This window comes from Cricetulus griseus, chromosome 5 (assembly GCF_003668045.3).
Source record: "Cricetulus griseus strain 17A/GY chromosome 5, alternate assembly CriGri-PICRH-1.0, whole genome shotgun sequence".
NCBI lineage: Eukaryota > Metazoa > Chordata > Mammalia > Rodentia > Cricetidae > Cricetulus > Cricetulus griseus.
The window spans coordinates 191,789,051-191,816,570 of record NC_048598.1 but is presented as its reverse complement, the minus strand read 5'-3'; the positions used below and the strand labels follow the sequence as shown (position 1 = coordinate 191,816,570).

The window sequence follows — 27,520 nt, the reverse complement described above, 5'->3', positions numbered from 1 at the left end:
AAACTGGGTCTTTAATCCCAGACTTTGGGGAGCAGTGGAAGGCAGACTAGGGACGCAACCTTATCTTCAGCTACCAAGTGAGTTTGAGGGCAGCTTGGGCTACATGGCACATGCCTGTAATTTCAGTTCTTGGAAGGCAGAGCTGGAAGGATCTCAAGTTTGGGCCAGCCTGGTATATAAAACAAGTTCCAGGACATCCAGGGTTACACAGACAAACCCTGTCTGGAACAACAAAAACAAACAAACAAACAAACAAACAAACAAAGGCAAAAAGCCTATGTGATCAACAGAAGGAAAGCCAGGCCTACTGATGGAAACCTAGACAACTGTCCAGGGCTAGCGAAGTCATGGGTCTTGGAGGAGAGCCTATAGGCCACCACTTTACTAAACCAGCCTCATCCCTAACTAGATTCCAAGTATTCACTCTATGTACACAGATTAAGTGTAGTTCTCACCCCTCATCAAGGAAACTTGTCTTTGCAACAGACAAAGACCATTAACAGTAACCCACAACAGATCAAAATAGAGAGCTGTAGAGTCCAGTCTCAGTGGCATACATCTACAAAACAGCTCTCATACCTGAGACTCTGGGAACATGGCAGAATTGGGGGCAGAAAGATTGTAGGAGCCAAAGGGTCAGGGAGTTTGCTGTGAGACTGTCTCCTAGGAATGTTAGAAGCAACAGCCATAAAGTCTCACCAGCGTGACAGCCTGCTTAAAGACGAGAGAAGTAGGATGCCCCCCCCCAAAAGCACACCTATTGTTTATTTGACACCAAATGGTCAGCCCTGAAAACACAACACACACACACACACACACACACACACACCAACAATTAACGAAAAGAAGACCATTTTAAAACAAGGAGGGGTATATGGGAGTGTTTGGAGGGAGGAAAGGGAATCGGGAAATGACAAAGCTGTATTATATTCTCAAAATTAAAAGAATTTAAAAAAATGACAGAAAACCTCACAAGGTTTTGAGGCTGCTGGGAATCTCTGGGTGGCCTGGGGATGATGTGTTTCTGATCATCCTGTCTTTATCTCCCAAGACCCGAGATGACAGGCCTGTGCCAACATGTCCATTTTAAGCAGTGCTGGGAACTGAACCCAAGGCTTGGTCATGCTAGGCAAACCATCTACCACCTGAGCCACATCCCTAGCCTTCACAGGACAGTCATAATAGGTAACATAAAAATTAAAAAAAAAAAAGCCAGGCATTGGTGGTGCACACCTTTAATCCCAGCACTGGGTTGGGGTGGGGGATGCAGAGGCAGGTGGATCTCTGTGAGTTCCAGACCAGCCTGGTCTACAAATCAGCCTTTGGCCTTCACATGTACACACAGACACACACACACATAGACACACTGACACACAGACACATGAGTAGATGGCTCTTGAGAAATGACACTCAAGTTTGACCACACACACACACTCAGACACTCTGAGATACAGATACACACCCACACACACCAGGAATAAGGACAAGAAAAGTCCTGAACTTTGTACCAGTGATGGTGTGACATGGGGGCCATGTTGTGCCGTGCCTTACGAGGACAGTGAGTGTGTCAGGGTGTGCAAGGCACTGCACATAGCAACTCATTTCCTTCCTCACATAACCTTGTGAAGTAAGGGGCATTTTCACCTCTATTTAGAAGATACAGAAGCAGTGCATAGCCAGCCAGAAAGGGCCAGCATCTCTGCTGCTCTTAGAGGGAGGGGTGGTGCTCAGAGAGGGTGCCTTAGGAGCTCAGATATGGGACCAGGTGCATCATCCAGGAGAGGGCAGGGACCAAGCCTGTTCAGAGGTAGGGAAGGAGTTCTCAAGCAGTTGTCAGCAGCCTCGTTTGAGAAAAATATACAGTCTGTGTCTAAGAGCTCTCTGAGCCTTGGCACAAGCAAGAGCAGAGGGAAACAATCAGTACCACAGGTGTTTCCACCCCATGGAAGAAGGAATGAGCTAATCCTTAAGACGTGTGGACTGCTTTTGTCATTTGTCCTTTTCTCTCTGCACTTTCTTGTCTCTGTTCCCCGTGGTGTCTGCTAAGCAGGACCTTCTATTCCCAGTCAACATGGTTTAATGATTGTATAGTATCTTTCCATGCATTTGCCTCTAATAAGAACTCAGCACTGGGAACATGGCATCCTCCGTGTCTCTCTTGTCTTTGGGCCCCAGTCTCTCTGTGGAAAATTCACACCGCAGACTTGGTCTTGTTTCCTGGACTGCTCCACCCTCTGCTGCATCATGCCAGGTGTTGAGGAAGTAGGCCCTGGTGTGCCAGTGTGCTGGTTGTTCGGTCTCATTGTGTATTTACTGCAGACTATATCCCTGGCAGGGGCGCTGAATCAGCACTGGGCACAGGGCAGGAAGGGGTGAGGACTTCCTTTCCAGCCTCCTCCCACAGCCTTTTTCCCTTTTCCCTTCCAGCTCCTTCTGAGGCCAGGCACAGGTCAACTGAATACAAAGGAGTACAGACACTTATTCCTTAAAGTCATCAAGTCACAAAAAACAAAACCCTAAAAACCAACCTAGAAAAGCATGCACAGGTTTGGCCTGGCTTAACAGCCACCAGCAGTAGATATCATCTACTGCCCGAGTTGTGTACAAAACTATCCCTACTAGTTAATGTCAGGACTGCTTCTGGTCCTTAACACACACACACACACACACACACAGAGAGAGAGAGAGAGAGAGAGAGAGAGAGAGAGAGAGAGAGAGAGAGAGAGAGAGAGAGAGAGATTGCTTGTGGCTTCAAGATTTAATATCTTGAGTAGGGTATGATAGCACACATCTGTAAATTCAACACACACACACACACACACACACACACACACACACACAATTTAAAACCTTTGAATAGCAGGTAAATTAAAATATATTTAAATATTCAACAAATATTTGGTGCATGCTATTTTCCATAGGTGGCTGGCTAGTTTTGTGCCGGTTTGGCATAACCTAGAGTCACGTTGGAAAAGGGAACCTCAACTGAGAAGATGCCGCCACCAGACTGACCTGAGGGCAAGCCTGCAGCACATTTTGTTCATTGATGTTTGATGTGGGAGGGCACAGGTCACTGTGGGTAGTGCCACCCATGGGTTGCTGGTCCTGCATGCTGCAAGAGAGCAGGATGAGTAAGCCATGGGGAGCAAGGCAGTATGAGGCATCCATCCTTCCATGGCCTCAGCAACAGTTCCCATGTCCAGGTTCCTGCCTTGAGTTCCTGCTGTGATTTCCCTTTCCTACCCAGGTTGCTTTTGCTCATGCTTTGTCACAGCAACAGATACCCTAAGACAGAGGCATTTAAGATGGTAAGAATCACATTATCTCCACATGTAGGATATGCTTCAAGGAACACAAGTCTTTGGTCTCCTGGGGTGTCTGTCCATCAGGTCTTGGATAGGTGTACAGGGGACAGAGAAGACTTTTACGTGAGGACTGAGCTCAGCAAGGCTAGTGGGGATCAAGAAGGGCCTCTGGTGGAGACCAGGTTGAAAAAAAAAACACAAAATCAAACATGGGATCCTAGTCCCAGCTTACTTCAGGGCAGTAATCTCAGTATAGTGTTCCATTCTTTGGGGTCTTTGAGATCCCCAATAAGCAGTCTGTCTACGTCCTTTCGAAAGCTACTTGGAACAAGTGAGATTCTTACAGCTTTAGGCTTGCTAAGGATCCAGCAATGAGGGACCCCTGTCACTGACGGCAGCCTGAATTTCTCTTATCCAAACAGCAAACAAGGGGTGTCAGAGATAAGGAATCAAGACCATTTCTGCAAACCTGGCTTGGAAGGATGGTGGCACTCCTCACCATTTCAGGTGAAAGAGCTCCCAGAAACCTGTGAGTCACTGCTGCCATAGAGTTTGGCAACGACTTGGCCATAGTACAAGTCTCTCCTGTAGGGTGACTGTGGGTAAGATTTCAGTCCTAGCCAGATGTGGTGGCACAGGCTGTAGTGGCATCTTGTTTCGCTGTGGACTTGTGATGGTGGCTGAATCCTAGGGGTGTGGCTTCAGGTGTGCCGATGTGACCCCTTAAAAGGAGGAGAAGGGGTTGGCTGGCTCTTTTGGTGGTATTCGGAGATGCAGAGATCCAGAGATCCAGAACGACAGAGACTGCATTCACCATTAATTATGTAAGTGCTTCCCTAATAAATACCTGTTAATCATTTATCTTGGGTCTTGTGGACTCATTTAAACCTACCTTCAGCAGGCCTTTAAACCTGGCACTGGGGAGGCAGAGGCAGGCGGATCTCTGTGAGTTCAAAGCCATACTGGTCTACAGGACAGTCAAAGATACACAGAGAAACCCTATCTCCTGTGTGTCATGTATTTGTGCTTCACCAGGACTCTGAACAAAGTGATTACTCCAGAGATTTTCTCCAAAGGTTCTGGATAGAAATTATACTCCAACCATGCTGACACCTTGGATCCTGCACATGAGCAGAAGGGTGTGGTGGCTCAGAATGTCTCACGGACATGACGGCAGGCTAGCATCCAAATCTGGATGCTCACAGAATCTTTCAGGAGAAGAAAAGCCAACCAGGAGTGCCTGGCAAGTCCAGTCCCTCCTTCACGAAGGAAACTCCCAAGATGCTGGGAAACCCCACAGCAGCGCCTGCTCTCTTCCCGGGAAGAATTCCCAGGCCCATCAACATCTTCCATTTGGTGAGGCAGCGCCAGGAAATAAATGGTGACAAGGTGTGGTTAGGCATCAGAGAATTTGAAACGTTCCCCTCCCAGGGGGTGGGGTGGGGGTGGGCAGCCATAGCTATTTCAATCCTCTTGTGAAAGGACACATGTGACAGGAAACTAGAAAGTTCTACTCCAAATAGGTAAGTGCAATGTGATGGGGGAAGTCCTTCTGTGTATATGTTTGTCTTGACAAATAAAGCACTATTGGCCAATAGGGAAGCAAGGTAGGTGGGGTTAGAAGTCGAGGAGGATTCTGGGAAATGTAGTAAAGAGGAGTCGCCATGTGATCCCAGGAAGGCTGGCGCATAAGGCCGGCTTCCTCGGTAAGATAAGTCCTTATAAAAATACATAGATTAGTAGTTTAAGACTGAGATAGCAAATAAGAAATCCTAGTCATTGGCCAGCAGCATTGTAACTAATATTAATCTCTTTTTGCTATTTGGGGGCCCTGATGTGGCAACGGAACTCAGGTGGCTGGCAGAAATAATGATTATTACAGCAATGGGTTCGGGAAGTACCCTCAGAGCTTCCTCTGAGACTGCCTGTGAGAAAGTGCAGTGACCCTGTGCTCACAAAGCTAAAACTTAGGGAACCCTACTGACTTTTGGAAGACCCCAGGTCCTAGAAGAGGGAGGGGTAATTAGGAACTATAGCAGGGGTAAAACACAGCCCCTGTTCCTCCTAAGCAATCACAAGTCACCATTAAAGAGACAAAACCAAGAAGTAAGCCCTGAGTCCAGCAGTAGTCTAAGCATGCTCCCCAGAGGCCCTTGTTATAGGCCTCGGCTGGTTTGGCACCATTCATAGGTGGGGTTTTTCCGTCCTGCCTGCTAACTCCCAAATAACCACACAGAGACTTATTAATAATTATAAATGCTTGGGTGATAGCTTAGGCTTGCTTCTAGCTGGCTCTTTCAATTTAAATTAACCCATATTTCTTATCTCCGCTCTACCACATGGTGGTACCTTTTTTCCGGAGGGCATTTTCATCTCCTGCTTCCTCTGCGTCTGGCTGGTGACTCTGTCCCTCTTCCTAGCGTTCTCTCAGTCTGGCTCTCCCACCTAACCTCTTCCTGACTAGCTACTGGCCAGTCAGCTCTTTATTAACAATGAGGGCAAAACACCTTCACGGTGTACAAAAGGATTATTCCACGGCAACTATCCGTCATGCCAAGTGTGCTTTTCTTGTGTGTGGAAAAACAACTGCTTGTTCTGTTTAGGTAAGAGAAATTCCAGCGGCTTCCAGTAGCCCGGATCCTTAGCAAACCTAATACTGTATAAACCTCAATTGTTTCAAGTGACTTCTGAAGGGAAGTAGAGACTGCTTCTTGGGGACCCTAGAGACTTCCAAGAATGGGGTCCAATGCAGAGACTGCTGCTTGGAAGTTCATTCTGCAGGTAGGTTACTGTGGTCAAGACCACAAATTTAATTTTGCGGTTTGTTGACTGAAAGAGTACAGATTTCTCTCTCCTGTGAGTCTAGTTCCTCTAGTCCCCCCACCCCTTCTCACTGGAACCAGAGGAAATCAGGTAGGACCCTTTCCAACTGGCACTGCTCTCTCTTCCTCTTTCTCTCAAATCTGGAGCTCAGGGCTTTCCACTCTTATCTCCCACACAGCTGATTCTGGAAGGAGCCTGTGTGGAAGTCCCCAAGGATGAGGTGACATTGGTACCAGGGCTAAGACAGGTACAACCTGTCTCTGCTCCCAACTGCTGTGTCATAGAACACTGTCCCTTGTCCAGTCCTCTCATTTCTCCTTGTACAGATGAGCTAATTCCTAGTGACTTTCAATTAACTAAGGAAATGGTTTTCAGATCACTTTACCTTTTCCCATGTAAAGACAAGTACATTGCATAGATACAGTGTACCATCCATCACATACTGCAAAGCTAATAGGACTTCCCAATGGTCTAAGGTAGAGGTAGGTTCTCAACCTGTGTGTGGGTCATGACCATTTTGGGGGTGGAACAACCCTTTCACAGGGGTCACCTTAGACTATCAGAAAAGATTTTTACATAACAATTCCTAATAGTAGCAAAATTACAGTCATGAAGTACCATTGAAAATAGTTTTAGGATTGGGGGCGGTGGTCACAACATGAAGAATTTATTAAAGGGTTGCAGCATCCAGAAGGTTGAGAAACGCTGGCCTAAGGCAAAGTGAAGTCCACTGAGAAGAATCTTGGGAGAGACTGAATTAGTCAGGATAAATTCTGCCAAGGAACAAGCAACTGCTAAGTCTCAGTGGTCTCTAATGGCAGTGCTGTCTACTTTCCTCAAGGTGTTCCTGAGCTGGAGCTCGGTTCTATTTTTGCCAAGACCCAGAGTGGACATATTTACCCATGGCAGTGCAGAGCACCTGGTGGAACAGTCTCGAAAACTACACCTTCACTCCAGAACAAGACACCTGGCCATTCCAGAGTTCAACATGGTGAGGTGTATAATACTCCCATAGGGAGCAGATGCCACACGCCACAGGCCATTTTGAATTTGACAAGTGGGACATTGAGTGTAGCAGGCAACAATGCAGAAGGCCTGAACCACTGACAGAGTGAGTTTACAGTGCTGGCAGACAGCCATCCCAATGAACATCATCAGAACCCTCCACAGCTCCACCCACTCAGCTCCTCCATCCTGGCACAGGGATTCACTAGGCCTGGTCCTCTCTTTATTCCCAGTTCTACTCAAGTAGAGTGGGTTGATGGCAGGGTCTGCAGGATTCTTCAAGGCTCAGATTAAGCCCCTGTGTGATTTCCAGCAGGTGGTGTTGAGTCTCTTCAGTGTTCAGATGCAGCAGCAGGGTAGGTGACTGAGTTCCTGTAGTTCTTTGCTCACTCATGGCTCTTTCAGTGAGGAAACCTGAGTTCTAGACCAAGTGCCAAATGGTGCTGGTTCCCAGGCCACAGGCCCATGACACAAGAAAGAAGAGTCTAGGCATGAGTCGTTTATGTTTAACATAGTCTTATATTTGGAAAAGCAGGTTAAAAAAACACTTGAAAATACAAGATAAGGTAATGGTTACTTAAGTAAGTTATAACCTTATATTGCTTAGCCATTTTTTTTACATATAAATTATTGCTTCCTACTTTGATAAATACACAGCACAGTCATATACACAGAGGCAGAAAGCATGAACTATGAGAAAGCAAACACTATCAATGGCAGTCTGGTAATTCAACAAATGTTTCATATTTACCAGCTCTTAGAATGGTGGAAAACTACAAGGTGTAGTCCCTGAGAAGTTAGGTAGATGCCCAGATTGTGGGCTTTCTATCTTCTAATTGTTATCGCAAGCTGACAATGTCACGGCAGTCCTAAGCAATGAGACATCCAAAGGAGAGAGTCCTTGCTTCTGGTCATTGATTTCAGCCTGGTATTTAATAACAGTGTAATACGAATACAATAAATAGGCTATGCAAATAAATATTACTCTGCTAAAAATGCTTAGTATATATACAGCTTTGCTTTATACAGTAGTACATTTCATCTGACTTTTTGGCAATTTTTTTTTTTCAAAATGTGTTTTCTCTAGAGCAAAACTGGCCCACTCAGGCATGAGCAGGCTGAAATTTCAGGACATGTGTTTGAAGTTGAGAAGAAATCCTATGTTGGACAGCTGCCCTGGCTTTTGTCTTCCAAACAGCATTGATTTTGCCCAATTCTGAAAAGCTTGGGTGGGTGGGCCATTTAGTTCAGGATTACGGTGCATGTGCTGTCTGTGGAAAAACCACAGGGCTGGGACTTACGCAGCGTCAAGGTTCAGCTCCAGGCCCAGAAGTCTACCAAGCAACCACTCGTCTATACCACCTATCCTTCACTCAGGTGAGTGTGTGCACCTACGAAATACCTGCCTGCAAACTATGTGTGGGATTTTATTCTCATGCCTCTAACTTCAAGCCACGCTACTTGCTTGTAGACACTGGAGTCGGAAAAGGAATTTATTCTCAATGCAAGTAAGGATACTATAAAAAAGTGAATGTGGGCTATGTGCTACTATAACCATTTGGCAATTATGTAGACTGTAAGTGGGTTTCAAACCTGTGGGCTATGGAGCATCTGCAAGTGTGTGTGTGTGTGTGTGTGTGTGTGTGTGTGTGTGTGTGTGTGTGTAAATTCCTTAAAATACTTGGAAAGCTGGTGACTTTCCCTAGATGAACTCGTGTGACACCTCCTGTGCTAGCTAGCGAGTGAGGCTGCTTTGCGGGAACAGAAGCCAAAGACCACAGGTGCACCCTAGAGGGCTGTGCTCTTAAAAACAGGTCTAGACATCACTCTCTGGGGAAGATCCCAATTATACAGGGTTTAGTGAGGGAATGGAGATCTATGTAATCATGAAAATGCACGGGAGAATTGGAAGAAACCCTGGACATCTCCTAGTCCACCTTCAGGGAGAGCAAGCAATACTTGATTCTGGGGAGGCCCCGAGGAGGATCCAGAGAAGGAACTGTGTCATCCCGTGCATGGGGGTGCTCTGCACACCTATACAGTGCTCTGCACACCTATACAGCGCTCGGCTGCCTTAGGAAGAGCTCCTCGTGGGACACACAGGGTCTGACAATTTTGGAACATTCATTCATTCATTTGGATTTAAGATTCTGCAAAGCTCCTGAAGTCCCCAAATCTGCCTGAGAAATCCCTAGAAACAGGCATTAAGGCTGAAGAAGATTTAGAGATTTTTAGATATTCAGGAGACAGAAGGGGAGAACAAATAGCATCTGACTTTCACTTGGGGAAAAGCAGCCTCACCCATGCTCTCCTGGGCTGTTCCCATTCATCTCCTACAGGATTTTCTAAGTGTGCCCAGTACGAGGCAGGCACGGCTTGCACAACCCAGCTGAGCTGGGGCCTAGACAAGACAGGTATACCACTAAAACAGATCTCTACTTACAGTGAGTTCTAAAGGTAAAGGTCCCACTTAGAGCAATGCAGAGCTAATGCCAATACATTAAGTTAGAACATAGGACAATATCAAACAGCCTGGTATGATTTCAACTAGCCCAATCCTGGTCGTTAGCTTGGAGGAAAGACACAAGTGTTTGTGCTGTGAGTCTGTGTTGTTCTCAGAAATTGCCAAGGGCTTGTGCATGGTTACAATCAAGAAAGCCTGCTTCCCCTGGTTCTGTGGCTCCGGTCTCATCCACTGGCTCTCAGCCCCGTGAAACATTTTCTCAGTGAGCCAGTACTAGTTGGAGTGTTTCTATAGCATCCTGTTAAGTTTCCAGGACTGAAAATTTACACACTGGATCAGATACAATCTCTTTGAAAGCTCTACCAAATTTTTTTTTCCCCATCTGGTTCCTTCTAGCAGTCTCTCAGGCCCACTGCAGTCCCAAGACCTGGAAACAGCGTGGCTGTCAAGGAGTCGGGAGGCAAGGTGGCAAACCGTAGACCTCAGTCATGAGATTGCATGAAGTGCTGAAGAGAGCTGAAAGCCAGTCTGCGTAGACACTTACTAGCCAGCCAGCCCGCCCCTCAGGGGTGAGGAACATACCCATACTCATGACTGGAAATAGACAGGTCAAATACATCATATATCTCAGCTTCACTCGCCCTCCCCCACTGGAGGACAGACACTCTGCATCCTGTGAGCAGGGAACCTGGTGGAGTTACGCCAAACACCAAGTCTGCATGAGGCACAATTCTGTGACTCCCAGTAAGTGGACACCAAGCACCCACAACCTTGGCCTCGTGGTTTTCTGAAAATCATGTTGCTCTCAACAACAACAATATCAAAAATATATGTAAAGTCAGTTCCCAGAAATTGAACAATGCTGCCATGTTTCTTATTGGATGAGAAACTCAGTCTGCCTCGCCTACAGGAGTACATCAGTGGTATAGAAACTAGTTTCATCTGTGCCTACATTGAGAAGTGATTGTGGATGCAAAGGAGTGTGTGGGAGGCATTTCTTATTTGCACAGCAGGACATGGCCTGCCAGGGTGATATCCAGTTTCTAGCTGCAGAGGCCTCTCTCCCCTCCTGGGCCATCTGGAGATGCTCTCGCTGTCTTCAGGTATTCTCAGTCTCTTTATGGCCCATAGGCAGCAAGGTGATGCAGGCAGAGTGGCCGTCCTTCCTACTATACATAACAGTCTTACTGAAAAGAAACAAAACAAAACAAAAAACTGGCTGCTGTATATCCAGGCATGTTTTCTCTTAATGCGGCCACACCATAAGCTGAGACTTATACTGGACTGAAATCACCGTCACAAGAAAGACCCTGTTCCAAGGATGTTCTGGCTCCCCCCATCTTCTCACTGACAGCAGGGGTGGGCAGGGGAGGGGCACTGCCCCGCCTCTGGTGGCTGACATCACTTCCCGAACTTGCTTTGGGCTGGCTTTCCCGTACTTGTCTCATGCTGATAAAACTCAGCAACCTCTTTTCCTCACAGGAAGCGACATGCTGAACGGACACCTTCCTTTCGCTCTAAGTGCTGCTGAGGGTGCAGGGCAGATTGGCACAGCTCAGGCCCGGGGCTCCAGCCTGTGAGAGAGCTCAAACAGGGCCTGCTGGCTGTCGATGACGTACAGGTGGTTGACATAGGACTTCAGCTCTTGCTGCTCCTTGGGAGACATGTCACTTCCTAGTTTTTAGAGGGGAAAATGAACCATCAATGTCATGGGAACAGTGTGGCGTTGTTACTTTTAAATGCAGTAAAGCCCACACAAGGGTTTAGAGTAGGTTAGTGCTAGAAGCATCGTCCTTGTTGCAAGAGACGAACAACTTCAGTTAGGAAGGCTGACTGGCAAGGCATCCACACCTAACACACTATTTAGACGGCACACTGTCACCCTTGACAGGGTTTCTCTGTTTGGTACTGGCACTCGCTCTGCAGACCAGGCTGACCTTGAACTCACAGAGATCTGCCTGCCTCTGCCTCTGCCTCCTGAAAGTGGTACAGGTTCTCAAGCATCAGTCTGTGGTCAGGACTCAGAGTCTGCACACAGAAGCTTACTAAATTATTTATTCATGCCTTCTTCTTTCTATTTTAGCTTTCTGTACACTTCTTTGTTGTCCTTATTTTTGGGAGAGGAAAAAAAAACAAAGTAGAATAGATACCACAGAATAAAACCTCAGTGCCGGGCAGTGGTGGCACACGCCTTTAATCCCAGCACTCCGGAGGCAGAGGCAGAGGCAGAGGCAGGCAGATCTCTGTGAGTTCAAGACCAGCCTGGTCTACAAGAGCTAGTTCCAGGACAGCCTCCAGAGCAATACAGAGAAACCCTGTCTCGAAAAACCAAAACCAAAAACACACACACACACAAAAAAAAAAAAACAATAAAAAAAAAACCTCAGGAGTGGGTACAGCAAAAAGTGGGTTCACAAAATATACACAGGCGTGAAAGTGTACCCAGGGGGATAAGGCAATCCAAAGAGGTGAAAGAATAACAAGGCCCACATGAGAGACCTCAGTGAGCTGTGACTATGAGCACGCACTCGGGGACAATGCGCACCACAATCCTGAGATGAAATGCCTGGTCAATGGGGCAAGCCCAATACCACAGGAAAAAAGAAACAACAACAACAAAACCCACATAGAGAAGAGGAGAACCGACCGTCAGGGCCACGGTGAGTCTCCGAGGAAGCAGGCCCAGAAAAGGAACAATTACAGCTGCACTTCTGGGAAAACAGTGTCTCCCTTTTCTATGAAGAATACATTTAGTAAGAAGATAATGTAAGAGCCATCCCAGGCAGCTTCTAACGCTTGAGCTTCCTGGCCTCAGCATATAAACACTGGAAGTTCAGCATCGTCACTGTGACCAGTAAGCTATAATTCTAGAATGTCTTTCTGGGAGACATTGGGAAATCACTTTTAGTTAGAGGTATGCGTTGGTTGGCTGGCTGGCTGGCTGTACAGATAAAGTTTGTCAATAATAACCATTCAAAAAGACGTCATGGTGAACTGTCCTAACAGTGACGCCAACACTTGAGTGACGCTCCGGTAGTTTATAACTGTTTAGAGTGATGTTTTCTTGCTTTGTCCCACATACTGACACTAGCTAGTGAGGCCCCATAGAAAGAAATTGTTAAAAGGAGGTCAGGTGATTCAGTCACAGCCTAATTTTAAGAACACACATCCAACAGCTAAGTTTCTCCTTTAATTTGGGATATGCAAAGTCCTCTGGTGAGCAGGGGGTTCACACCAAGCTGGCATGACCCTTTGTGCATACTGAGAACACATGTAAACCAGTTTTAGAATTAGCTGAATATTTGGTGATCACTTTAGAAGCAAAGGCGAATGGAAGACATATGAATGCACTCATGGGTAACACCATGCTGGGCGTCTGAAGGGCCCTTTGGGGCAACAGTGTCACTCTTTCTATTATAACTGCATTGGGCTTGTGGGCTTGATGAAAACTTACATGTAAAGTGCCTACCAAGTGGTATTAACTGAAGTGAATATTTAGAGAATTAGGTCCTGTATTTCATGATTCTCCTTTGATTTCCCACTTTGTGACACATACAGGAGGAGTTTCAGTTCCTAGTTGGATTTGCTGGGGGATACTATCGAGAGCCACGAGCAACACACTCTAGAAAAAGCATCTGAAGCATGCATAGCAAATAGCTTTTGGTGGTGGGAGTGGGGGTGGGGGCTCTGGTTCTCTATATGTGCAGTATAAAATGCAGTATTTCTGAAACAAATTGCAATGAAGATGTATTACTTAAGGTCTACTTCCACCAGGTTGTTCATCCTTGATTTATAATCATTGAACTGTATTTATTTTGTTGCATGCTTGAGTGTATGTATGTGTACCATCTGCGTGCAGGAGTCCTCAGACATCAGTAGAGGTGTCAGATCCCCTTGACGTGGGGTTACAGATGGTTGTGAGTTACATGTGGGTGCTGGAACCAAACCATGGTCCTCTGCAGGAGTAGCAAGCATTCTTAACTTCCAAAAGCATCTCTCCCTCTCTCTCTCTCTCTCTCTCTTCCTCCCTCTCTCTCTCTCTCTCCCCTCAGAGTTTCTCTGTTTAACTGCCCTGGCTGTCCTGGAACTCACTTTGTAGACCAGGCTGGTCTCGAACTCACAGAGATCTGCCTGCCCCTGAGTCCCAAGTTCTGGGATTAAAGGAGAGTACCACCATCACCCAGCTCTCTGTCTCTCCCTCCCTCCCTCCCTCCCTCCCTCCCTCCCTCCCTCCTCCTCCCTCCCTCCCTCCCTCCCTCTCCCTCCCTCCCTCTCAAAATTACTATTTATATCTGTAGAATCACCACAGGGCAAGCACTGGAAGTCAGGACTGTATGAGTTAGCTTCCTTGAGCCTTGGCTGTGGATTCTGCACCTATAGGGCTAAGGATGCCTGTTCACTAGGACGGGCAGGATTCTGAAGCTCCTGCTACTTAGTAAAGGCAATTTCCTCCATTCCTGAAAAATGCTAACACTATTTAAACACAGGCTAGATATGCATGAGATTCAAAATGGAAAAAAATATCCCTGCATATGTAGTCTCAGAGGGAGTCTACAAAAGTGCTCAGGAAAAAAAAAATTTTTTTTCAGCTGATAGGAAGTTTGGGTTGAAGAGAAGAAAAACAGTGGAAGGCCACTTCAGGCACCCTAATAAACTACACATCTATTTTAGGAAGGTCCCCTTGAAAGGAGACTAGAGGCAGGGTCATACTGCTAAACTCATCAGTGAATCTGAGGGGCTAGGCAAGCAAACGCAGAAAGGGGGTTGGGTGGGTGAACTTCTGTCCATCTGAAGGCAATCCGGACAGTGCAAACATGCTTGCACAAGGGGGCAACGATGTGCCACATCTTGTCTTACTCTCCGTCCCCAACACTCAGTGAGGGGACACAATAAATGTCTAGAGTATAAATAAAGCATGCACAGTGATACGTACAAGTCACCATCCCTTTAAATAGGGTCAGTAACTATTTCTTAAGTGCCAGTCATTACCACTGAGAAGTCAGTATGCATTCCACCCCAACTTGAACTACTCACCAAACTGGTTAGTTCTGCAGTGTCTCAGGGTTCGCACAGTGTCTGCAATCATGTGCTGAAAGACAGACAGACAGCAAAGGACAGGTCACTTACTGAAGCAGTCGTGCCTTCAGGGAGAGACAGGAGCCTAATCCTTTGGGTGTAAAGGGATATGATTTTCCTTGCTTATAGCAAGCTTGGATTATTCAAGAATATCCAGTTCCTGTCAGCAAAAACAACGGCTCCCAAATAGTGGTGGTATCCCCAACCGCAGGAGAACATGCCATCTTTATGCCCCCAATTTCCTGTCCACATTTGCTAGTGTCTTCCTCGAAGGTGAGGGGTTGCCATCTCTCTGCACGAAGTCTTTTTGAGACCTCCCTTCTGAGGAGCACACCAGACACCAACTCTGTGTTATTGTCACTGCTGGGACTTTTATCTTCCTCCGAATCAGGCACCACCAGAAGACTTCGTGTATTCAGGACTCAGGCTCGCATGTGTGCCGCTGCCCCAGTTACAGAGCCGGGGATCAAACCCAGGGACTCTTGATTGCTTCGCTGGCAACTCTACTAATGAATGGAGCCACATCTCTGGGCTCACACGCATGTCCTGAGCAAAGGCAGAAATCTTTGTGGATTCAAGGGCTCAAACAACAGTAGGAAGTGAAATACTCATGTAGAAGAGTGTCTACATCAGCATTTTTACAAAGGTCATTTTGTTTCTAACATACTCCTTACTGTCTTTAGTATTCTAATTTCTTTCCTTTAGTTCCTCACCGATATCCAGGCTACAAGTATCCAAAATATACAGCTTTTGGGGGGAGGAAAGTATGCTTAGGCCTTGCGCATATTAGGTAAGTGTTCTACCACTGAGCTACCACAGTGCAGAGTGTCTCACTTATTTGCCCAGGCTGGCCTAGAACTCCCAATCTTCCTGTCTCAGCCTCCTGAGTAGCTGGGGTTACAGACCTACACCACCAGGCTTGGACAAGATCCCTTCATCCCATACCCGTGTCCCTGCAATAATCTTTTAGCCCACTCCACTCTGTTTACTTTTCCATAATGGTGGCAAACAGTGTTTTGGAAGAACTAACCTCCACTATGGACAGTTCCTTTTATACAGCTTCCAGAATATTCTAACACAGTTGTCCCAGTAGGTCCTATTCTCAGGAGAATGCCAGGAACTCCTTACTTCATTTTAAATCAAAATCCAAATATCCCATTATTCAATGATCAACACCATTTACTATCTGGTCCTCCAAGCACCATCTTCACAGCCTGCCTGCACAGGCCAGACACAGGAACGTCCATAGATGACAGACAGTGAATTATTGCTAAGAGAATAATGCTAATGCTAAACCTTCTCACTTAAAATCCAACGGAATGACAGAAATGCTATTTGAATCTGACAGTATGATTAAATTAACCCTGGCTACTGTTTGGCTCATTCAATGCTCCTCCATGGTGGAGAATTCAGTGGGGCAGTCAGATGGCACTTGAAGAGGAAATGAGACCTGACTCATGTCTGTGTGTGTGAATGTATTGTTACATTTCCTCCCCCAAATTCTACCCCAATTCCCAGGGCAGATTTTCTGTTTTCTCAGTCTGTGGCATCACAGCAATTCCTACCCCATGCCATTCGTGCAGCTCCTGAAAAGGCTGGGGCTGATGTTAAGGCTCCGTGCTGTGTACAGCACTGGGATCTGAGTTCCCATCTCTGGGTTTTCTGACCGAACGAGAGGTAGAAACAATCAAAGCTAATGCTTGTAATATCAGGGGGTGAAAAGAAAAGGATAGAATCCTCTTACACTCCTTCAACACCTCATAGTTTGAGGGGGAAGAAACATTTAGAGTTGCTGAGGCAGCCAGGAACTTAGCCCAGGGAACAATGGGGGGGTTTCTTATTACCTCTGGATCTGCATGTGGTCTGATTTAATGTGCTGGCCTGTGTCAGCCAGATAAAGATAACACTCAGAGTTATCTGCTGACTGGCTCAAGTTAACATCCACCGTGAGGAACTGGCTGCTCGTGAGCTAATTCACTTAGGTCCCATTGGTTCATCACTGTGAAAGATGATCCTGTTTTTAGCTTTAGTGAAACCTCGTCCTCTGCTAAGAGACATTCTCTAAGAATACTGTCTCTAAGAAGATGCTCCAGCTCCTGACCGGAACACTGGCTTGAGTATGATAATGAAATTGATTTTTGTCTTTCTGAAAAAAAAAAAGAAAGAAAGAAAGAAAATTCTGATCTCATTTGTTTTTTTCCACACAGGAGGGTCAGCTCAAAGCATGCTGAGTTTGAAGTCTTGCTCTTCTAAAGTGGTTTGAGGACCAGGCCACCATTACTGTAGTTTCCTCTCTTTAGAAACGATACACTAAGGCCTGGGAGATTGGCTCCTCACTGGGCAAGCACATTTGCAGTGTACACATGAGGCCTTGAATCCAACTCTCCAGAACCCACATAAAGAGCTTGTCGTGGTTGTGCAAGTGCCTGTATCCCTCAGCACCATGGGGAACGGGGAGTAGGGTGGCAAGTGATAGAGCATGGAACTGACACACACACACACACACACACACACACACCAGACACACATTCAAGGAATGATGTGCCAGTAGCTCTCTGGTGGCCAAGGACCTTCTGTGTTTTGTTTGCTTGTTTGAGGTGAGTATCTTGTACTGTAGCCTGGGCTGGCCTGGAACTCACTATGTAGCTCAGACTGGTCTTGAACCTGTGACAACCTTCTTACAATTTCCCAAGTGCTGGGATTATAGACTCAGCCCAGCTTCCATGTTATTGTCTTAAACTTTCTCAGAGACATAGTGAAGTCAGTATTTATACCTTGCATTAGGCCCTACTGTTGGGCTCTACTGAATAGGCAGAGGGAAAAGAAAAAGACCACAGCCAATGATGAGAAGGGGAGGGTGGAAAGAGTGGCCCGAAGCACCCCATGGCTCTTTCCATCTGAGCCTGTATGGAACTGTTCTGTCATTGCTGTGACATTATCTGAGGAGAAACAACATAAGGAATGTAGCCAACTATTCTTCGCTTTAAGGGAAAGGTCAACTCCTGGTCTGTTTGTAAGAGGCAACGGTTTCTAAGGAGTACAGTGGCTTGCTTTCCTCCATCCCCACAAAGGCTGGTGACATGTTACATCCGATATCTTCACACATGCCCTACAGGGCTCTTCTGGTGATTTGAAACTGACACGTGGGACAGGAGACTATGACTGATAGCTTCATATCCCAGCGATCGTTTATAAATACTGAACATTGGAGATGAACTTGCTTAGGCTGACAATTCTAGCGACTGAGACTTTGGTTGCTAATGGGAGCACTGGGGTCCTCTGGGAAACCACAGAACAACATAAAACAAGTGAAAATCCCTATACATTCCCACTGCTGATCATGTAAGGCTTCACTATAGCATGTAAAACAACCGAGCTCTGATTCTAAAATATGCAGGACAGAGAGAGAGAGAGGAGACTTGAAACAAAACATATCTGCATCTCAACTAACTAGTCATGGAGCCGCCATCTTCAGAGTTGCTAAGGGCTACTACAGAGCGAGGCGGGGGGATGTCTGGTCTTTGAGAGAGTCTGGCCGTTCAGCTTTGGGGTGTTGGGTGGGAGCTAGCTTCACTCTTCCTGTGTGCCTCAGCCCTTGTGTGTCCTGGGGGCCTCGTCACTATAACAGAGTGATAAGAAGGCAGGCTCAGACACCAGACACCATTTGGAGACTTCAGTCTGAACGCTCTTTAACCAGTTCATACAGGGTCTGGTCTGGGGCCTCAAATGACCTTCTCTGAAGCCTGACTCCACGTCTCATGGGGAGCTGGGATGGTTCCTAAAGAGTTCATGCAAGTTCACTGTCCTCACTGAAAAGGTCACTCAAAGGTCAGGATCCTAGGGAGGAGTGCTGGGACCACCTTTGACCATGATGTATCATTTTGTCGATGACACTTGACACTAAAGGTCATCTGTTAGAAAAATGCCTTCCTCTGGTCGCTAGGCTGTCTGTGTGGGGCAATGTTATGGGGCACCCACTCAGATCTGTAGATAGCTTCTTGGCACAAGGGCAGAAGGGCCAAGGGGCCCAATGAGGATAACCCTGTGATTTTCCAGAAATGCACACAAGAGGCTTGACCAGGTCCCTGTACCCATCAGTAGGGAGGTCTTACAGCAGAGGACAACAAGGAGGAGGCCTTTACCCTCACTTGTAGAACTTACAAATCTCAGGTGCATATCTAAGCTTGGGGTACTGGGAGACAGACACATCTCTCTGGGAGGACTTCCTTGCTCACTGTCTCAAAGTGGTTTATATTGGGCATCAAGAGATGCTTGTGCAGCAACCCCGTGGGAAGAGCTCCTGACAGCACCTTCATGCCTTTATGCCTGGCTCCATAATGTTCACCCAGTCACTGGTGCTGAGCTGATGAGACGCTGTTTAACAGAATAAAAGGCAGATTCTCCAGGTCTTGCCAGCCTAGTGATGACACTGTGCCATAGGTGGCAGAGACCCTGAGGTCCGCTCTGTGCGGCAGAGAAGGGTACTGAGACCGCTTGCAGCCTGAAGCAGGGAAAATCAGGGTGCATTTCCTTTACACACACACAGAAAGAGAGAGAAAAAGGAGAAGCCATGAAGTTTACATACCAGCTTTTCAAAATTGACGAGATTATCCAGGAATGTTTTATTTCCTTCATGAATAAATGTTACATCTGCAAGTAAAAAAAAAAAAAAGGTAAAATATACTATTAGGAAGAGATTGCTCAGCAACAAAATTGTTCAGCAACAATGCAGTCTAGGATTTTTTTTTCTTAAACATTTTGGAGCCATGCCACATGTTTGAAAAGGTGACTTGAAACCAAACCTGTATGGCATCTGGTATAAAAGTGTAGAGGGTTGCATGGCCTTCCTGAACTAGTTTTCATATTACACTAGCATCTGGGGCTGTGAGAATTTCAGGCATACAAAATTAGACAAGACAGTGCACAATGGAACCTTAGCATCCCCACAGATAAGGATTGCAGTACAAATTATTCAAGTTAAAGGACATGTAAATACCCCTGCTGTCATCAACAACAGTTCCAAAAAATAGGAACACAGATTCAGTACAAGCTGTTGAGACAGGTGCTATGGAAACTGACTACAACACTGGGAACTTGCACTCCCATGGCCACCAGAAGGCAGCACACACCATGACACAACTCTCCCTGAGTTGTCCCTTGCATACAGTATGGCTTGCTGTGGTGACATGAGCTTTTTATCATTTGCCGATTTCTAAAAACAGAACTGCCGTTTATAGAACCATTCACAATTAATTACATAATGTCTTACTGTCTTTCATGGTTTCACTCCTACAACCCAAGATTGCAAAAAGAGTAATTCGCAGGGTCAGGTTTTACCTTTTGTGTACAGGAAATACATTCTGTACTCACTGGGCCTCCATGAAAGAGCCTAGGAGCTCTTTCACACAGAGCTTCAGATCACAGGCTCCTTTTAGCTGCTGGTGGCCCCCTGTCCCCACCCCATGCTCCTGAGGACAGCTATGGCCAGGGACAATATTATCAGGCCTGGTCCCCCTGTCCCCAACCAACGCTCCTAAGGATGGTGATGGCCAGTAACAATGTATTATCGGGCACAGTTTCAGGTTTTACATGGCTCATTTAGTCCTCACAAAGGCTTTCTAAGGGGACTGTAGGAAAGAAGCATCCAGAGAAACTAGGACCCAAGAGACAGCCACAGCAAAGTCAGGCTTCTGCCACTGTGGCAGAGCCAGGAGTCAGTGGTAGGGAGGGCAGGATCCTTCAGACATGGCCATCAAGACTATGAGAAGCTTACGTCTCTCACTTCCACTGAGAGTCCACACCAGGTGCCCTGCCAACTTAAGTTACTTCCCACACCCTTTCCCGAACGTCTTCCTACTTGACTTCATCTCTCCCCTTAGGCTCTCAGGATTTGCTGAAGGTAACAGGTGGGACAGCCGCTCTACTCAGGAGTGCGAGTGTGTGTGTGTGTGTGTGTGTGTGTGTGTGTGTGTGTGTGTGTGAGTATGAGTGTGTGTGTAAGAGTATGAGTGTGTGTGAGAGACTATGAATATGTGAGTGTGTTTAAGTGTGAGTATCTATGTGAGTATGTGAGAGTATGAGTGAGTGTGTGAGTATCTGTGAGAGTGTGAGTGTGTGTGCAATATGAGTGTGTATATGAGTGTGTGTATGTGTAACAGAGTATGAATGAGTATGAGTGAGTATGTGAGTAGGAGTGTGTAAGTATCTGTGAGAGTGTGAGGAGTGCATGTGCAAATATGAGTGTGTATGTGTGAGAGAGTATGAATGAGTATGAGTATGTGTGGGAGAGTATGAGTATAAGTGTGTCAGTGTGAGTGTGTGTACAAGTATGAGTGTATGAGTGTGTGTATTATATGAGTGTGTGCGTATGTGTGGGAGAGTATGAGTGAGTGTGTGGGTATAAGTGTGTGAGTGTGAGTGTGTGTGCAAGTATGAGTGTATGAGTGTGTGTGGATGTGTGAGAGCATGAGTGAGTGTGTGTGAGTACGTGCACATGTGTGTCTCAAGCTACTGTGGGCTTCAGGAAGCTGCAGTGCAAAAGGGACTGGTGAACAGAAAGCTGAGGCGGTGACAAAGGGACAAAGGCTGGCATGAGGAGAAGAAAGGCTTTAGCAGCTGAAGGAGCTACTATTACCACAGGAACCATGGGAGGGCTAACCCTCCAGCTCACACAGGCCCTGAGCTCAACCTCGTCCCATTTTCTAAACGAAAGCAACTTGAAATAGAAGGTAAAGGAGTGAGAGGAAGACTCGTCATTAAATATTCAACTAGTTACCCTAAAATAGTTCAAATAGCCATTCAGTTAAAGCACCTAAGAATTAAAGTGTCCGACGGTAGGCATCATATACATTTTTATACTTTTCTTTTCTTTTTAAAGATGGGTTTTCATGTAACCAGGTCCTCCAAGACAGGCAGAAGAGAGAATGACAGCTTAACTGTCAGCTGGGATGGAAGTGGGGGGAGCCGGGGAGTATGGCCAACCATCTCAGTCAGCAATGCATCTCCTCTCCAGAATCGTTTATGAGGCCGGTCAATGGAGCCTGATTCTGTAGACATTATCTCTGAGAGGCAGAGGTTGGAAGAAGGCGTCTGTCTACAAAACCCCTTGAAACAAGTGAAATGTGGCCAAGGAACATTTCCCCCAGTTCCCTTTCCCTGGGGTACACGTAAGGTCAGGAGTTCAGGCTAGCTTCTGCAGCCTTCCCTCCCACTGACAACCCTCCCCACCCCGTTTGACAGATCACCGTGATGTCAGCAAGTCTAACTGACACATTTCACATGAACTGCGTGTGCTCTACAGAAGAGAGCTCGGTGGTAAATGCGGAGCTGTCAGACACCTTCCCCAGCTAGATGCCGCTTCCTGGAGACAGAAAGAATACTTTGTGCCACTGGTTTTCATGTGCTGCGTAGCTTCTGTCAAATGACAGGATTTCACCCACACCGGTACACTGTGCACTGATGTCTCTGAAACTCGGATGGAAACAGACAACTGCTGGCTCTTTGGGCTCTATAACAGTGCTAGCCTTATTCTTAATATAACTACACATGGCATTCAAGAAAATAATGCAGGGCTGAGGGACAAAGTGATATGAACACACAAGTTTCGAGATGAAGTGCTGTGACACCATTCAAGTACAATTATACACTCTAGACATCTAAAAACAAAACAAAACTGGGTATTTGAAAAACAATTCCTTACACACATAGAGGTATAAAAGTTGAGGCTACTATAAGACATTAACTGAGAGTCCCATTTTTTTTTTCTGCTGTAGTTAGAAGGAGACATTTCTAGAAGACGACATTGCATCCCATAACAGATAGGAAATCATTACCTTTGAGCAATAGGGGCATGAACGGGATTTTTGGCGGCTTCATCTTTTTGAACGCATCCCTGTAGGCTTTGTGGTTTAGGGAAGGATCCTGCCAACCAAGCAGATCACACAGAGGAAGAAAAAGAATCAATGTGCTATAGAAGCAATTCTCGATCTACATCTGCTGTACAATTTGAACATCATTAGATACAGAGAGGTTTCTTCCTAAGAATGAGGTGGATAAAGGTTTCCTTGGAGAGTAAACACACTAATTGGGGTAGGAAATCTAGGCAATGCGTGGAATTCAAGTTATTGGTCTACAATAATGGGAGGTGACTGTAAAAGAGACAGACACCTTGTGATTGCCCTATCATTTTCCTCAAATAGGTTTGTCAAGTGCAGTTCCTCTGCATAATTTCTACCATGAGGTAATCTCATGAGTCTTTTGTTAAATCCACTGCAAAGAGAAGCTGCCCTCAGAATGCAAAAACAATGCCCAAATTCTAAAAAAGAAAAATAAAAGTTACGGATCTTGTATATAAACCTAAGGAACAGTAAGTGCAGAGGGGAAGGATTAATGCGTAGCACACTAACCACTCACCAAGTCTACTTTCATGTTGTGAAATGGAAAATGCCTTGTGAAAAAAAAATTGTATGGATTTCACAAGGAGAGGAGGCAGCATTAGTGGACACAACATTTCATTACTTACCTCCATCTACTGTCTATTTGCTTATCTATCATCTATCCATCTACCTACCTACTTACCATCTACCTATCATTTATTCTTAAATTTTAAAAAATTGAAATTTTATCACTTTTCTCCTTCTCTTTCTTTTACCCAACCTTCTCTTGAACCTGCCCCCTTGTTGTTATATAGTTTATGTGTATATAAAACATGTTGTGTGTATATTCCCAAATATATAAATACAACCTCCTCCTCAAGCTGCATAAAGCTCCTTCCATGTATATGACTTTAGGGCTGATCACCTGGTATAGGACAACCAACTGATTGGGCCTTCCCTTGGGGAGATTATTTCTCCACTCTCAGTATTCTCTGGTTACCTGTAGTTCTTTGTCTAGAGTTGGGGTCCCATGAGATTTTTTTTTCTTTTCCATGTTAGCATGGTCAATGTATCATTTATTTTTAAGACTGGGTCTCATTTCATAGTCCAGGCTGGTATGAAACTTGCAATTTTTCTGCCTCAGCCTCCCAAAGTACTAGGGTTATATCACCACCCTGAACTCAAGACTGTAGTTTTAGACGCAAGCAGTCAGTTTAGGCATCTATAGGATGAAGAACAGTAAGTTGAACCCTGAACCCACAGGGAAATAGCACTAATGATGGTGGATGTCCTTCTGTACATATGGCTCCCTTATTGGTTGATGAATAAGACACTGATTGGCCAGTAGCCAGGCAGGAAGTATAGGCGGGGTGACCAGAGGAGGAGAATTCTGGGGAAAGGAAGGCAGAGAGAAGCTGCCAGGGAGATGCCACATAGCCACTGAAAGAGTAACATGCAGGAGCATTCTCCAGTAAGATAAGACCATGTGGAAATACTTAGATTAATAAAAATGGGTTATAATTAAGAGAGAGCTAGCCAATAAGAAGCCTGAGCCATGGGCCAAAAGGTTTATAAGTAACATACGTCTCAGTGTGTTTATCTGGGGCTAAATAGCTGTGGGACCAGGCGGAAAAGAAACTCCGTCTACACACTAATATCAGTTTGAAGAATAAGTCCTCTTTACTTACCGTTAAGCTTTCAAGTTCAGAGAAGAGTTTCTTAAACTTCCCAGGAATTTTCTTAGAACAAAACAAAACAAATCTACAGTCAGCAACCACAAAGGCTGTGGAAGGCAGCGATTCTGAGAAGTAGCCCTAAGGGACACTGGCACTGAGTTCTTCTTACTCACGACACCTTTCTGAACATAAATATCTGTCATTGGGCTCTACCTTGATTTTGTCTCATTTTGCAGTTTTCATCACACCCCTCAACATGGCCGTCGTTAGGCATGTTGCTAAAAATGTCTTGGCAGCCACACGGTATAGAGGAATCTAGCTGGGTAGACATTCTACACACCAGTGGTTGCTTAATGAACACAGACTTCGGCATCCCATCTCTGATGAATGTGCTAATCCTTATAATAGCTCGACCAGGTGGGAAATGACAATGTTGGCTGTGTATATATATACACACACACACACACACACACATATGCATACACACACACACACACACACACACACACACACACACAGGCAACACTACATGTACAGCAAAAGCCAGATAACAAAGACAGTGAAAACCTTAGGTGATTCAGCTTGTACCTTAGGGGATGGAATCACTGAATCTGAAGTATAACAGGAGGTATATAAGATGACAGAAGTGGGAAGGTGTGCCTGTGCCTACACGAGGAGGAGAAAACACAGAGCCTTTCACACTGCCTTAGTGGCCTATCATAGAAAGATGGCCTAACCAAGGGTCTGTGAATTCTGCCCACTGCCCACTGCCCTTCCAGCTATGTGTGTTTAGTATGAGTCTGCACCCTCTCTGGTCTCAGCTGTCAACAACAAACCATGAAATAAATACAACTGTTCATGGTTGCTTAACAGATTCCAGCTATTAACATTAACAAGGAATATTAAGATAATAATAATAATTATTATTATTCATATCAAGATATTCCAGAGAGGTTTCATTAACAAACTGAATCAAAATAATGATGTTAAGTTTCCAATAGCTAAACTTTATAACCACTTAATTTTTTTTCAGTATGATACTCTTGACTCGGTTCTCTGTAGTAAGTGGTTTAATCTACCTGGAAATGGCTGCTCCCCAGTAAATAAAATACAAAATGCAAACATTTGTAATTTTTCCAGTCTTTACTTTGATCCATACCTTAGTCTGTTGGGTATCCTGATGAATGTTCCTCAGTGTGCTTAAAACCAAACTGGTTTAGCCTGAGGTCAGCCACAAGCCAAACCTGGCCCAGAGACTATTTGTTTTGTAAAGAAACTTTTACTGGAACACTCCCATGGCCATCATTCATTCATTAACTATGGCTGTTGCAGTAGAGTGGCAGAGTTAAGTCTCTGCAATAGAGACCATCTCATCAGTTCATCTTAAGAATCTGCTGACCCCCGTTTACCCTTCTCAAGCCTACTTCTTCCCTTTATTTGATAACATGATCACTTTCCTTTGACTCTGAGGTCCTGTGGTCACCTCTGCTGGGATGCCCAGCCTCAAGTACCAACAACTTCTTCCTCAGCCTCCAAAGTCCAGCTGCTCTGATTACAGAGTGTGTCCACTCACTTCTCCCTGGGCCAGTGAGACCTGGCTTAGCAGGTCCTTTATCACACAGCATTCTCTGATATTCATTTTCCCTGTGGCACTGGTGCAGTCCGTGGACCGCAGCAGGGGGTCAATATGCTGAATCAGCTTTTCAAATGTAATTCAATTACTCCTGCAAATCAAAGTTCAAATCCCTCACTATCCATTTGTCTTCCTGTGGCTCTAATCAGCATGGCAGTTGTCTCCCATCTCCTTTAATCTTTAACGTCCTTGGCCGTCTTGTTTGTTTAACCAGAGAGGGCAACCCTTTCATGTCTTTTATTTCTTTTGTTGGATCCTCTTCAAGGAGAGCACTACCTCCCACCCCCTGGGTCAGCACAGTGCATTCCACTGGGCATAGCTCCTGACTCAAAAGGAATGAATCCACAGGGAGAACACAGTCAGTGACAGGACCAGGAGAGGTCAAGGAGACCACTGTGGACCACACAGGTCACAGCCCAGTGGAGGCTGACGTGAGTTCTATAGAGAAGATGAGGGACAGAAACGGTGCACAGAGCGAGGGAGCCAGTCACCAGAGATGGAGAGCAAGGGGAATGAAAGCCCACAGAAGGCAGGGATGGGGCTTCGGGAGAGGTGGTGTGATGCTTCTAAGTTCTGGCTCTCCCGGTTTGGTTCTTCTCATACATCCTCTGCAGCTATGAGTCAACCAGACTGACCTCCTGCATCTCACAATCCCAGCAGCCTTCACCATCTACAGAAGCAGTACTAGAATTTGGGAGGCCTTAAGCTTTCTATAAATATAGAATGCCCTTTTTACTATTATTTTTTATTTCTTTGGTTTTTTTCAGACAGGGTCTCTGTGTAGCTTTGTAGACCAGGCTGGCCTCGAACGCACAGAGATCCACCTGCCTCTACCTCCCAAGTGTTGGGATTAAAGGCGTGTGCCACCACCAACCAGCTTAGAAAATTAGAATTTAGAAAATTAGAATGCACAGTTACCTTGGCAACTTTGAAAAACTATGCACGCCAATGTGAATGAACAAGTCCAAGGCCTGCAAGCGGGGGCACTTAAGTTTAATAACTTGGCCTCTGTGCACACCCCTCACTCTCAGGCCAGTTAAGTATCTCTGTGCACACCTCGCTCCACAGGCCAGACTGGAGGATGACTAGGCAGCATGGAGCTAGAGCTGCCTTTAGGGAATGCAAAGGAGGGTGAAGACAAACTTAAAACACCTAAATTTTCTAAAATCTTTTTCAGACACTTTTGAGGCCCATGCTAAAGATCAATTGAGAGACCATTTGATAGAAATGGTTTTCCTACCCTCCACCACCCCAGTCACAGCCCTCCTATAAATACTTTTAGTAAAGCAGAATTTGTCTCATTTAAACCACTTATATCTACTTATTTCTACTACAAGTTCCCCCTGGAGCATTTCGTTTTGTCCCACACCCACAACCCAACCCCCAGTGCAAAGCCCCAGGCTCACCTCCCAGGTCTGTGACAGCCGGCTCACAGAGGCAGTATTGAGACCCATCACGATAGCAAAGAAAGAGTTCAGGTTCTGCTGGGCTTTGCAGCTGTGGACAGAGGAGAATGGGGAATGAGAAACACTCTTTCAGACAGTGGGCAGTCACTGATAAAGCCCCATGACTCCTGGGACACGGCTCAGCTGATGACACACCTGTCACTGTCCAGGGAGAGGTACAGCTGTCCCAACTGTTTCTAATGCACAAGAAAGAATTTA

The 27,520-nt window shown here is 45.7% G+C and overlaps 1 protein-coding gene across 1 annotated transcript in view; it reads right to left on the bottom strand.

Moving 5' to 3' along the window:
* Positions 1-11,152: 11,152 nt before the first annotated feature.
* Rapgef5 (Rap guanine nucleotide exchange factor 5) overlaps positions 11,153-27,520 on the bottom strand; it is a 222,048-nt gene continuing 205,680 nt past the window's right edge. Inside the window, 6 exon segments of the mRNA XM_035445921.1 lie at positions 11,153-11,271; positions 14,632-14,686; positions 19,259-19,323; positions 22,506-22,593; positions 24,236-24,286; positions 27,263-27,353. Of these exon segments, the coding sequence (XP_035301812.1) occupies positions 11,153-11,271; positions 14,632-14,686; positions 19,259-19,323; positions 22,506-22,593; positions 24,236-24,286; positions 27,263-27,353 (469 nt within the window).